The 14,318-nt window shown below is 38.0% G+C and overlaps 2 protein-coding genes across 6 annotated transcripts in view; one reads left to right on the forward strand and one right to left on the reverse strand.

Moving 5' to 3' along the window:
• The window catches only part of CEP85L (centrosomal protein 85 like), a 133,426-nt gene that overhangs the window by 43,802 nt on the left and 75,306 nt on the right, over positions 1–14,318 (reverse strand). The window lies entirely within an intron of this gene.
• Positions 2,562–5,698, forward strand: PLN (phospholamban). Its single transcript, XM_068184330.1, has 2 exons — positions 2,562–2,691; positions 5,229–5,698. The coding sequence occupies exon 2, from the start codon at positions 5,350–5,352 to the stop codon at positions 5,506–5,508; it is 159 nt and encodes a 52-aa protein (XP_068040431.1). The 5' UTR covers positions 2,562–2,691; positions 5,229–5,349; the 3' UTR covers positions 5,509–5,698.

Raw genomic sequence — 14,318 nt, forward strand, 5'->3', positions numbered from 1 at the left:
AGACTGAACATACACAGACACTTAAATGCTGTAGGCAGCTCTCCACTGGAAGCTGGAATGCATCCCACAGCTACAGCAGGGTTTAGCTGCCCCATCATCTCAATTTTATCCAGTTAGAGTTCAGCAATTTAATGTAGATGAGAGAGTGGCTCAGCTGTTAAATTAAATTTAAAAATTTCACACTTGTAACATCCCATGTCACAGACATCCAAACCCTGAGAAACAACCTACAGTCATGACAGAGGCATGTGCTACAGGACAGGTGATAAGTGTTACAAATCAATGTGAAATTAGGCATTTAATTTACAGCAGGCAATTTTCTGCCTTTTGTTTTTGCTACTCATTTGTCAAGACAACAATGTAATTGTTATTTAATAGAGATTCATATTCATGTATTACCACATATTTATTTTTAAAAGCTGCATTTATTTCTCATCCTCTGAGTAAATTAGTTCCTCCATATAACAGGAAACTCACTAAAATCATCAGTTTGTAACTGGTGGTATAAGGGTGATTTTCACTGCTTTTTCAGACCATCAGCGAACAAAAATGTATAGGATACATGTACAGAACTACAACAGCAACTTTTTGTTTGCTTTAAGAATAATTTGATATAGGAATAGAAAAGTACCCCAGCTAGAGAAATAAAAAAAATCCCACAGGGAAGTAAAGCTCTGTTCCCTAAAACTACAAGACACTTTAAAACTGAAGATTGCTTTTGCTTTCTGGACATTGAAAAAAGGCTAAACAGGACCTTCCTGGTAGCGAGTAACTTCTCACAAGTTGAATTTATCTATTATATCCTTCTCAATCAATGCCATAACATTGTTTCCTGCCATGTTAGAAGGTTAAAAACAAAACTTGGAACACCCCTGTCCACTACTACCTTTTATACATGCTAGACACATGTAATTTTTTTTTATTTAATTCAAATTGCATTTAGACTATTTCCTATTAAAAGGACTTTATGGACCACCACAGCTAAAACTCAACATGAAAAAACTTGTTAGGTAATCACTGAACGCAGCAGAGGATGGAGTTCATTTTCTAAAAGAAATTTACTATGTAAAAGGCAGATCACATCAACAGACTGGAACTGGTATACAGTCATTTTATGTCTTATTTTGATGAGGGGAACCCATGCGTACGGAAACTGAAGAATCTGCCCAAGATCCCACTGCATGGTCCTGCAGCAGCTGCAGGGAATTTAACCAACTTAAAAGCTAGCCCAAAGCACTGGCTCACAGGCTGCTCTAATGGACCATCACACATACAAGTCCCCGTTATCCACAAGATATGAAGATAAAGTTTAAAACCCAAAATGACTGGCATGTTCATCTATTCATCAGTGTAATTTCTTGTCACTTACACCGTTCACATTCTCATGGACTTGAAATACAATTAGAGGCTCTTAATCTTGGTCTTGTGTCTTAGAACACCAAAAACATCAAAGTTACTCAGAAGGAAGATTGTAGAAACAATGAATTTGTAAGGGAGGGAAAAATATAATCTGAAGTTTGAGTCTTCCCCTATGCTCTCTGAAAAACACATGACACATCAGTACAAAACAAACAAAAGGTAAAGAGAAAGATGAGTTTGTTTTTCCTATTACCAGCACTTCTCAAACTACAAGCTGAATTGTTGCTTCTTTCCCTCATTCCAAGGAAATGTTGTCTCCCTATGACTGAAAAATGATATTATATGCCACAAGTCAGTGCCTAAATCTCCAATCAACAGAACTTTATAGTACTTTTTCTATCACAATGTTCATTGTTAGTAAGACTTTTTTTTTAATGGACAGAAGTGAATTACTAGGGTTTTGGGACATCTCATTGTAAAAATCTATGCAATAGACTTATGCAACATAACCTTAACAGCCCCTTAGGGCTTCACTTGGTCATGTGGATCTGCAAGAATTCAAGTAAGTCAAACTTTTTCTATTCCACTGATATCACTGCTGCATTTAGTGAACATATGACAGGAAACAGGCTGTGGCATTTCCAAGGGAGCCAAATTTATCCCGTGTGACTTCAAAGGTGTCAATGCAGTTGTACCAGGAATGAGCACGGCCCACAGTTTTCATTTTGGTCACATACCCCCTCTCATTGTGAAGGGCACCCAGGAACAAAGATAAAAATAACCTAATACAAATCAGGGTAACAGTCACATGTCAGTGAAGTGGGAAGCAATAATTGTGATCAGTGACTCATTCTGAAGTATGGGGTATAGGGGATTCCCTACATAGTAACATACAAGGTCAGCCACCAGATGTCTTCCTGCAGATTCACTCTGTGCCTAAGACAAGTCTTGCACATCCATTAACAGCACCAATAAAACAAAGCTGCACAGCAATGCAGCCAACTGCTCCTCTTGTGTGATGCTCAGTCTTGTCACACGAGTCACACTTTGTGACTTCTAAAAAATATCTAATATAATTTGTTCTTTTGCTGCACTTTTGTTCAAGAAGTGGTGTGTGCATGCACAATTCTTCTTTATATTGGCCTAAAACACGGACTGAACAGCAGAGAGCACCTACTATTTGTGACAATGACCAATGTTTGTTTCTGTGTAATTATTTTCCAAGTTGTCCATTTTGACCTTGATAGCCCGTATGCAGCTGTGTTACTGAATCTGTTTCTCTTTCTGCACACTTTAGGTAGGTGACAGCACCATGGAGGATTAACAAGCAAGGTATGTGTTTATTAGTTGAACTCTAACACTTGTAAAGACAAACTCATTGAAATACAAACACAGAATTGGCTTCCTTTGCTTACAAGAAAATTTACCCCACAGACAGGAGCAGGAGGTTAAACAACACATAGATGTTTCAAAAGCTTCCAAAACCACATCAACTATTAAATCAGGAAACTCAATCTATTTTGTCCTCTCCTCATCCCTTCTCTACAATGTCTTCTAGTTGTATGATGTATAGAGATTTTAACATAAGCTACCTTCCACTTCTAAAGATCCTTTTGTATCCTCTTCTGGTTATGTATGTCCAAATATCTATTTTGGCCTTGCATCTGTGATGCCCAACCAGATAATACTGCTTTTTATGGAAGCACTTCAGAGCCTCAGGGCCTTGCCCCTTGAGTCATGCAAGTGAAACATATGCAGCAATACTGCAGTGCAGGTGCCAGCATGAGTGCAGTTACAGCTAATGCAGTAGGGTTGTATTAGTTCCTAATGAAACAGAATGTACATTTATTCTGCATGTACACAGGTACACATTGAGGATGTTTTGTGAGCCCCAAAGAAAAGAAAAACCACAATTAGAAAAGATAAATGAAGATAAATGTTGCTGCAGCAAGTCACACACAGCACAAAGACCAAGAATTGCACACATCTGACACTGAAAAAATGACAAAATGCCATTATGAAGTCATCCACAGGAAATGCTGTTCTCTGGGCAGTGTCTGTCACAGAAGCTGGTGACACAAACTCCTCTCTATCCATGTAAATCCATTTGTGGTTCATCTGCTGGGACTTGTCTGCAAGAAGATAAACAATCTAATGCACTCCAGCCTGTACTGGGCTGGGAGAATGAATGTACATTCAGCTAACAGACTTTAGAATTCCTGTACATGTCTTGCTTTTTCTGCACTTGAGACAGACCGTGACTAGCAAAGAGCTAGGTAGAATACACTTGGCAAGCATTTTAACTGCTTAAAGAGATGAAAACAGGTACAGCAAAATTCAAACAAAGATGAAAAATTGTAGTCACTACAAGAGTATGTTCTGGTGTATGTTTTTTTCGCAATAAAGTTAAGATCAACTAAAGCTCAAAAAATCGTAACAAAATCTGAAGTTCAGTTTGAGAAGAAGATGTCATCACATGGAATCCTCTAAGGATATGTAAGGGTATTAAAATAACCATGTGCAATCTGATTGCTTTTGAAAGTCTCTCAAACACCAACTGAAAACACATGCATTCTGTTCAGACAGTAACATTTGACTCTACAGCCCAACATGGAGGGATTAAAAAAAGAGTCTGAAAGACCTTTCGTTTCCTTTTAAGGTTTTTCCATTTTAGCCACATATAAAGACAAATTCATGGGCAAATAGCTCTGATTCAGTCAGGATCAGATGTAATTTGGGCAGCAGACATCTAAGCAATTGTTTTCCTCCATGTGGCATATATAATTTCACTTATTTCCAGGACAAAAAAAAAATGAAGTGGTGACGAGGAGAGGCCTTTTGTGAAATATATGAACACAATATAAATTCATTAAAATGTTTAGGGCTAAGTGCAGCTTTAGGAACAAAGTTTAACAGATCATCATTATCATCATTATTTTAAAAACCAAGTTTTCACATTGTGACAGCACCTACATTCAGAATCCAACTCACCATGAGCTAAACAAGCATATACCAAAGCCAGCTTCTTGCCATGGAAGGTTTGTACAGGACGGTTTTACATTACAACTACTTATTTGGAGGTTTAAAACAACTGATACCCTCTCCTTCCATCTGCCACTAAATGGGAGGAAAAATACACTTTAAATGTAACACTCAAAAGACAAAGTTCCTCACAGCAGTCCTCTGCCTTTGCACCCACGTCTGTAACACACTGTCTGTCCTACATGCATAAAAAAAGGTTTAGTCCTTACTCTGTCTTGTCTGTTGGGAACTATGCTACTAAAATTCCCTACAGCAGTGATGCATTAGGTTTTAATTGCTCACCATAAAGAACTTTTTCTTGGAATGGAAATAATTCAACAAGAATTTTTTTCCTCTCTTCCAGCAAAAGGTACTGGTAAATCAGATTATCTGCCCTGTCAGTACCAGCCAGCAGGACTATCCAGATCTCCTGGCTGAAAGGTCTGTGACCCTACTCTTATCATCAAGCCTTCACAAGTGCTTGAACAAATAAAGCAGAGAGGTGTGTGTGGAAAGGCAATCAGCCACAGCCTTTTCAGAGACTATGTGAGATAGAGAGCTTAGGATCTAAAGCAATAATCTGGGCAAAACCCAGATATCCACAAGTTCCATAGTACACTTACTCAACACTGCTAAGAAGCAGGTGCTCAGTAGACTCCAGGAGGGGAAGCATAATAAAGCACAAATCTAAACTTAATTAAACTCCAAAAATTTTAAATCCTGTTTTAACCTAAAAAACACTGTTTTAAAGCTCTAAAAAGTCTGAAACAAACAGATTGCTTTTACAATCTCTATTTACACTCAAAAACACTTCTGCACTTCTAATTCTCTGCTTTCCTGCTTTCCAGCTCCACAAAGGCTGTCTAAAACAAAGAGAAGATATTGGGCACTTTGCACTGTTCCTGACCACTGCTCTTCTTTCCTGCACTCCTAAAACCTCTGATTTGTGCCCTCTGCTTTCTTGTTGCCATGGAGAAGGTCCAACACATGACCCGCTCCGCTCTGAGGAGAGCCTCAACTATTGAGGTCAACCCACAAGCACGCCAAAGGCTCCAAGAGCTCTTTGTGAATTTCTGCCTGATTCTAATTTGCCTCTTGCTGATCTGTATCATTGTGATGCTTCTCTGAAGTTCCAGCACTCCTCTGCCCTGTTCTCTAGGAAAGTCACTCCAGGGGGAAGAGAGACCTACACATGCAGCTCCCAGTGCAAGGATCCTCATGTGACAGGGGCTAGCACTTGGACTAGAGAGTGTGCCAACCAGCGCTCTGTTATCTTACTGCCCACTACATGTATTAAAAACACATTTTCTGTGCAGAACAGTGTTTAGAGCCTGTAGTTACCAAGTCGTGCATGACTCAATTTGTCCGTCTGAATCAAGATACGTCTTTACTACGTGGAGTAAAGTATCAGTAAATCAGATTATCTGCTCTGATCAGTAACTGCCAGCAGCTGGTAAATTCAAAGTTTTAGTCGTATAAACACCACCATCACTTTCTGGGGGCCTAAGTGTTTTTAGGTTTCTCTGAAAATCTTCAAGCCCTTGGAATGGTTCCAAATTTGGACCATGTCCACCCAAAGAACAGCTTACAGGTACACAGCCCTCAACACATCCTGGGAAAAAAATTCAACTAAGCTCTGCTTAGTTGAAGGTGCTGCATCTTAGTTCAAGGGCTGCACCTCTGTGAATTCTGTGAATTATCAATTCAAAGCATTCAAATCGCTTTAGTGTTTTTCAAAGGAATGAGAATGAACCAAAAATCTCTTCTAACTCAAAAAGGAAAAACTAGTTCATATGTTTTTCTCCCTATTTAAGGGATCTTATACACATCACATCTGGAAAGATTTTTCATTATGTTTTGCAGAAAAAGACTGCCACTACCATAACTGAAATAACAAAATTTTGTTTTCCATAGTCATTTGACTGACACGACAACTAGCACAACTCAAATTCTCAGAGTTCTTAATGTTTGCCTTTAGACAACTTAATTAAGGCCTGCTCTAATTTATGTTATAATTTCCTTCGTTTAAAACTACAAAAAACTTCGAACTTGTCAATGTCACATGAGGTGGCTTACACCTGATGTGGCAAAGAGAAAAGTCTTGATCACCATTACTGTTGTGACTGAAGTGCACCATACATATATAAGTAACATCCCTATCTTCAGTTGCAATTCCTGTTAGAGAACATGCAAGTACTTTCCTAAAATAAATGACAGATAAAAAAGTTCATTGTAAACAATTATGCACAGGACGGGAAAGCACTGCAGAAATATCTTTTCAACATGTAAACCACAGGCTATAATAGACTTAAAATGTAACACTTCTGCTCCAGAAATCGTAAGTAACAAGAGGACTTCCAACCCTACTAACCCTATTACATGTTGTTGATATTAAGCAAAATTCCTAGAAATTTGATACACTTTTCAAATTTAAAGATAGCTCAAGAATCAATAGACAGAAGTCAAACAGACATCCATTTTTTAAAGAGATATTCTTATATTCCATTCTATGTAAATATTCTTACTGATGAATACAGAAAACCAAAACAAGTTTATCTTGTATTCTGCCTTTAAGACTTAATATTTCATGAGTAGAAGCTGACAATGAACAGCTGAGCAGGAAGGGAAGAAATCTTTGAAAAAACTCTGTATTCAATGGAATGCAAGCAAATCCAGTGGTGAATTTCCTATCTGGTGACTAGGTACGCTGAAACCAGACTCTGAATTAAGGTTACCCACTAGAGGAAATTAAGATAGCTACTTGTATGAGGATTAGGGCAAGCACTGGTGAGACTGGCAACACACCCCCACACTTGCAAGACAGTATATGAGCATTACTGATTTGAACTGTCAGTGTAAATCTCAATTTCCATTTCATGCATTCTGACCTCTCTCACAAACACATGAGATTTCAGCAAGCCTATTTTTCCTTTCAATCCTTCTTTACTTTTCTTCTCCTTTCAAATCTGTATTTTTGTGATGGATAGAGTTTCTAGCTTTAGTTTGCTTTGGATGTGTTTCAAGAGACTTCAACTGGGAATAGACCACAGTTTTACAGCACTGAAAACTTGCTGAAGAAAGAAGTGTTAAGAGTAAAGCATCAGCACTACATTCTGAGGACCTGTTTAGGTTACAGATTTCACAAGCCAATAATATAAAGAAGTCAGAGTAAGGCATTGCTAAAAAATGTAGCCCAATAAAAACAAACCCTCCAGCTTCCTCTTATGTACCTGAAAACCCATAACTTATTTTAAAACAATAACCAAACAGGAACAAAACCAAGTTATCAATAAACTGAAAGCTTTACTGCTATTTTACAGCAATGCAGAAATATTGCATATACTGTATGGTTCATTTGTGTCTTAGGCTTCTGTTGATCAAAAAATCTGTTACTATCCTCTATATCACTGTCAACTGAACCCAGAAATTTAAAAAAAACCCTTTTGTACATAATACAATCTTCTTTGTAGACTTATACAAGCTTTAAAAATAATATCTACAGTATTTTTATTTAATAAAAGGACTGCTTGAAAAATATTAATGCATAAAATATATCCAATTGTTTAGAAAGAAGCATTCATTCTATTACTTATTAAAGTTATGTGAAAAGAAGCTAGTCATCACACAGCTTTCTAATTCTCTAAATCTCTACTTATTCTGTTTTGGTTTTCAAGAGTAATCTTGACTATTTTGCAATGTCCAGGTCACTCACATATACCTGATTCCCACTCAGTAGCTAATGCTTGTAACTATTCCTAATTAATTTTCTGGAAATGTAATCAAAAAGTTTACCACTTCTATGAGTCATAATAAAAATTGCAAACACATACAGCACATAGCTTGGATTAAGGTTTTACTTCTCTGCTCCACTCCACCCAAGCCTAAATCTTTTTCCTAAGGTCATTTTATACACTAGTAGTGAATAAAGACAGATAAACAGGCAACAATCTGGTATTACTCTTCCTCCAAAAAAAAAAATTACCAATTTCCATGACAACTTTATACTGGGAAGGAGCTGAGGAACTATAATATGCTGGTTTTAAAGAGGTGTTTTCTCAGCCAGCTCCTCAGCAAAACAATGACATAACAGTTGATTTAATAATTGAATAACTGATATTATTCTCTATGTGAAAACATGACCCATTTAAAAACTGAAACTTTGCTCTGACCAAGACTAGTCAGAAGGTGTTTTAGAATGCAGCAGATACTTGCATTTCTTTAATAACTGTTCTACATCAATTTAGCAACAACTTCCCTTCCTGACAGGCCTGAACCACTCATTGGACAGACAAGAGTAAAACAGCCTTAAACAAAATTATTCACAAGACATGCACAAAATGTTTGCCACCCCCCCCCCCCCCCCCCCCCACAAAAAAATTTTTACGTAAGTTTTGCTACAACTACACCAATGGCCAATGCTGTAACTAGGCCAGTGGTATCCTGGGATGCCTCAGGAAGAGCATTCCCAGCAGGTCAAGGGAGATGATGCTGCCCCTCTACTCCACCCTAGTGAGGCTGGAGTCCTGTGTCCAGTTCTGGGCTCCTCAGTACAAGGGAGACACGGAGCTCCTGTAGCAGGTACAGCAGAGGATGACAAAGATCATTAAGGCACTGGTGTACTTCTGTTAAGAGGAAAGTCTGAGGGAGCTGGGCCTGCTCAGCCTCCAGAAGAAGTGACTGAAAAAGGGGACCTTATCAATGTCTGTCTGAAAGTGGTGCCAAGAGGATGGAGCCAGGCTCTGCTGGGTGGTGCCAAGCAACAGGACAAGAGGCAATGGGCAGAAACTGATGCACAGGAAGTCCCATGTGGATGTGAGGAAGAACTTCTTTACTGTGCAGGTGACTGTGCACTGGAACAGGTTGCCCAGAGAGGCTGTGGAGTCTCCCTCATGGGAGATGTTCAGACACCAACTGGAGGCAATCCTGTGCCATGTGCTCTAGGATGACCCTGCTTGAGAAGGAAGATGGAAAACCCCTCCAACCTTATCCATTCTGGGAGACACACAGAACAATAATCATAAAAAATGCACACATTTTTTAATGTATGCTGAAGCATACTTTAACTATATTCTCTCTGCCAAAATTAGGGCAGAGTAATAGAACACATTCATTTAGAGAGTGTTCGTTCCCATTTATATTTGGAAGCATATAAATACACTATTGATTACAGACCAGATATCTGTATTTGTATGGCTATTAATGAACAGTGCCTAGGAGAATACAATTGGAAATTTTTTTGGTGAAATCCTGCAAGATCCAGAGATGTCTTATTTAACAACAAATGTAATCCTTTTAGCTTTGACCTCCGTGATTAAAAGTGGGGGAAAAAAGAAGAAAAAAACAAACCAAAACCCAGAACATATTTATAAGGATTCTTCTAAAAACTGATGCTACCCTCAATAAGAACCCTGATAATTTAAATTAATTAATACAGGCCCTATATTTACTGTAGTAATTCTAACTGATTTCTTTATGAGCTTTTTTTTAAGGCAAAATTATGCCAGAAGTTACACCTTTGTATAAAATGTAAAACTATAAAACACTGCCCTCTTGTGATCTTCCCTAAAAATGTAGCTGATTATTAAAAGCAAGTTTTGGCAACTGTTGACAGTACTGGGGTTGAGTGGGTTTATATGTTCCTTTCACTTATGTATATATATTTATATAAATAAACCCCAATTATTAAGTTATTAATGCTATCTTAAAATAAGTAATTGCATATGTGCTATTAAAAGCACTAAGGACACATCCTCTGCCAGCTCAATCCAGATTCTTGGTAAAGCATTTGCAAGACTGCAGTGGACCTTACAAAGCACATTGCCAGCTAAACACGACTGCAGTGCATGATGCCAAACCCTAGAAGGGTAGGAAATGCTTCTATTAACAGACAGACATTTTGCTCAGATAAGAAAGCTGGGGGCAGAGGGGTGTTTCAACCATAGAGGTATTTTAGAAGTAAATTTTCAACAGTCTGTTGCTGCAAGAGACCAAGTCTTGAGAACATTCATTCTTTTGAAAATTCAATGGGCCTGAGAAGTACCATACACACTAATAAAGTCAATGAAGTGCCAAACTGTATAAGAAAATTGAAGTCCTTCCTCCAACTATTAGTTTTTCAGAATTTCTTCAGTACTGGAATGAAAGTTATCGATAACCTTTATTTTATTTCATTTTATTTTTAAGGTATTTGAGAAAAAAGGCTTGTAGGAGCATCCAGAATACTTTTCCAGAAAAAAACCAAACAACAAGCTATTTTACAGCATACTTTTTTTCTTAAGTGGCAGAAACTAAAAACCAGGGAAAGAGCTGTGGACACAATGCAATTTATGTGAACCTACATGGCTTAGTACTGAAGGAGCAAGCCTAAGCTACAATTAAGAGTCTGCTGCAGGCACAAGAGGGCAGACTGATGCACATTATGGATCTTGCCAACAACAGAGGTCTCAACCTGCTACTTAACTTTCTGCTCATTGTCTTGGTCCTAGTGCTTGCATTTATCCTTGTGAAGCTAATGTGAACCTCTGCAAGGCTCTGCTTCCTTCTCAGATTTTGCCCTGTGGATTTTGCAGTGATAATGTAGACACTTCAGACTACCTGAATATAAGTATGTGAAGACTGCAGAGGCTGAAATATCCAACAGTTACAGAGAAGGTGTTCACACCCCAAATTTATCAGAAATCAGTCCTATGAGCTGTGCACAAGCTGTGCATCTGCAACTGAGTGAAGAAAGCACCTACAGCCACGCTGAGTACATGAAGAAACCCAAGAATGCATTGGCAGCTACTGTAGTTTCTCATTGATACAGCTGATTGTTATTTAAAGACCTACAAATTATTTGCAGCATTCAAGGAACATAATGTCTGCAGAAAGGGGACAGCAGAAATCAAATTTATAAAATGGGATTTCTGTAGAACATATACTTTATGTGAAATGACAGTAGTAAGGCAAACCAAAATGCCAGCTTTGAGTTGACAGCACACATCAAATTACCTGTGAAGAGAAAAGCACAGATGCTGTAAATGGAAACAAAAATATCCCTGAAAAGCAGCTTGCAGTAGTAGAGATGAGGATAAGTGAAGGTCAAATATGAAAACATTATTATTATTCAGACCTTTTTTTGACCATCTGTGGTTCACTGCAACATCATAAAAGCAAGAAGCCTTCTGTTATCCATCATATCAAAAGCAGCAGCTGTCAAAACAACTGAAAAACAAAGGGCCATTACCCAAGGTTATCATAACTCTGGCCAGGAAACCCTTAGCACCAGCACATACACCAGCAGTAGGCACAGTTGCACAAACCCAAGATGCATTACAGCCTCAGTAAGAGGATTTACCACTTATGCACAGGTCAAGTGAGCAGTATGGGAGCCCTCCAGCCATATTTGACAGACCACTTGCTACTTGCCAGTGCAATCATCAGTTCATAGCCTGTCCTCGCCTCTCGGCATGCAGAAAAAACTTCTTACAGGACCTTCTTTTGTGGCTCTTTACAGGGTGATGTAGTTTTCCCACAGGGTCCTGGGAAGGACACTGACCAACAAGAGCACACTTCTGTTAGAATGATTTTCCAGAAGGTAGAGCTAAAAACATGAGAAGTGCTGGGAAAGGAGCAGACCAGAAGCAGATTTTCATACATTACACTGGAGCCAAATAACTTTCTCTTAGCATCTCACTTTCCCAAGTGAAACACAGGAATCAACCACAGGAACCACCAAGTGTGCACCAAAAATATATATATTATACGGTAAATTTATTGCCACAGATATGCATATTAAAATATTAGCATATTAATGGTCATTCACATGCAAAAGAGGCAGATTTTGTTTCATGGATGGGGGAAGCCCCAGCTTCCTATTGCCAACAGCACATCCCTGATTCAGCACATATACTGCTGAGTGCTAAGTGTATTATAAAGCTGATCTATTTATGTTCACAGAACTTCCAAATGATCACTATTGTTATTCAGTTATCTGCAGGAGACTAATCTAAACTGGATCTATTTTCACAGGAAAAGGCAGTATGCCCAGCAAACCTGAAAGCTTAAGCAAGTCCTGCCATTAATAGGTATCCACATTCCACTATATGCTACCTGCTCCACAGCTTACAGAGCATTAGTGTACTGGTTTATCTGGAATAAAGTGAATTTTCTTCGTGGTATAGTAGTTAGCATGGGTCTATGGATTGGTATAAGTAAAAAGTGTAGCTACTACGAAGGAAATTGCCTCTGCCCCAGCCAAACCAGCACAATGGCCTAGAGCAGCACACGTAGTTAAAAGGAAAGCTTTTTTCTCACTTGCTCTGAAATACGTGCAATTACCATTTGAAATTGCTTCTGCAAACTACATACCCATATGTTTTTGAAGTCGATGGTTACAGTAGTATGAATTCCAACCTGTTTGCATTTAAAGCAGAAAACTTTGCACAGCTATATCACAATAAGCAATTCATCATTTATTTTTATAATCTTGAAATATTCTGCTTTAAAAAAAAATCTGTAAATTTATATACCAGAGATATATGTGGTAATGGCTACATAGTTTTATATTACTTAGGAGAATTCCTGCTGATGCTTGACATAGATGGTTCAAAGCACATCAAAACCACCAAAACAAACAGCAAACCCACTCTAGCACAAAGCAGAATAAGAACAGTTTTCCCAACAAAATGGTCATTCACTGACATACTGCTTGGGACTATGCAAAGCTTAATGTCTATATGACCTTCTCTATATTCAGAAGTTTCCCTATCTTAGGGAAACTACTGTGGCACCAGTTGCCCCTGACAAAACAATAAAATCACATATTCCTTTTTAATAAATTGAGGAAGATGTGCCTGCTGCCAACAACAAGCATGTATTTCCAGATCAAAAATTACATACCAAGGAAGTCTGTGAGAAACTTTGCCGTCAGAGTGTGGAGAAACAATCCCCAGAAACAATCCCAGTAGCCTCCTCTCAGCCAGCAATGAACATGACAGAATCCTCAACAAATGCTGAAATACGCTGCTGAAACTGAAACATGCATTTTCCAGAGATGACATATAAAGCTGGCAAAGTTAGCAGCTAACCAATGCCAAGGCTCTTTTTGCAATCAAGCACAGTCCAAGTTTGGTTTCCGATCATTTGCTAGCACTCCAGACTGAACCTACAAGCACCTTATAATGAATGAAATCCCATTTGCTGGGCTACCAACTTCACAGCAGAAGGAACAGACCATAAAAGCTTTGTTATGGCTCACAGTAAAGGAGTTCACTCTGCTAGCTAAAAGTGATAATCTCTCATGTTAAGAAGTTTTCTATTCCTGAAACATTTCATCAAAATGTGATCTAGGAAAAATGTTGATATTAATAATTTTAATTTTCTGATCTGACAGGATTGTAAAAAAACCCTAGCTTTGAATTGACATTTAAGAATAAAATTTTCTGTGGCAACAATGTCATCTGACAAATGTTATGGCTTTTCTTTCAATTAAAGTTTTACAGCTTTGTTTACCGATGTTTAGATATGCATGCAGTTTGCTTTCTTCCTTTTCTGCTTTGCAATGAAAATTGTTCTAATAACTCTAAACTTCTCATTGCATTAAAACTTAATTTCCAGCAACTTTTATATACATGGTATGATCAAGCCAGTGTTTTCCTCTTTTAAAAAAACCAACTAAACCTGGTACATTAAAGGGAAAATATGCACTTAAGTGATTTCCACTTATTATCTCTGCAATATTCTGACACAATTTAGCACACCATGAAGAAACCATACATATGGTCTGTACACTGTGATATTTATAACACTGTAAAAAGTTGATATGTAGATATGCAATCTTCTGAAGCTTTCCTTATTATTATATGATCTCCAACAATTTTAAATGCATTATTTCATTTTAAATCAAATTTTTGGACTAGCACACAGCATGTACCTACATGCATTCAGAAAATAGGATA

The sequence above is a fragment of the Anomalospiza imberbis genome, chromosome 3 (assembly GCF_031753505.1).
Source record: "Anomalospiza imberbis isolate Cuckoo-Finch-1a 21T00152 chromosome 3, ASM3175350v1, whole genome shotgun sequence".
Taxonomy (NCBI): domain Eukaryota; kingdom Metazoa; phylum Chordata; class Aves; order Passeriformes; family Viduidae; genus Anomalospiza; species Anomalospiza imberbis.

Bases quoted from the DNA above. Each gene is read 5' to 3' on its own strand.
- PLN (XM_068184330.1), top strand. From the start codon at position 5,350: ATGGAGAAGGTCCAACACATGACCCGCTCCGCTCTGAGGAGAGCCTCA.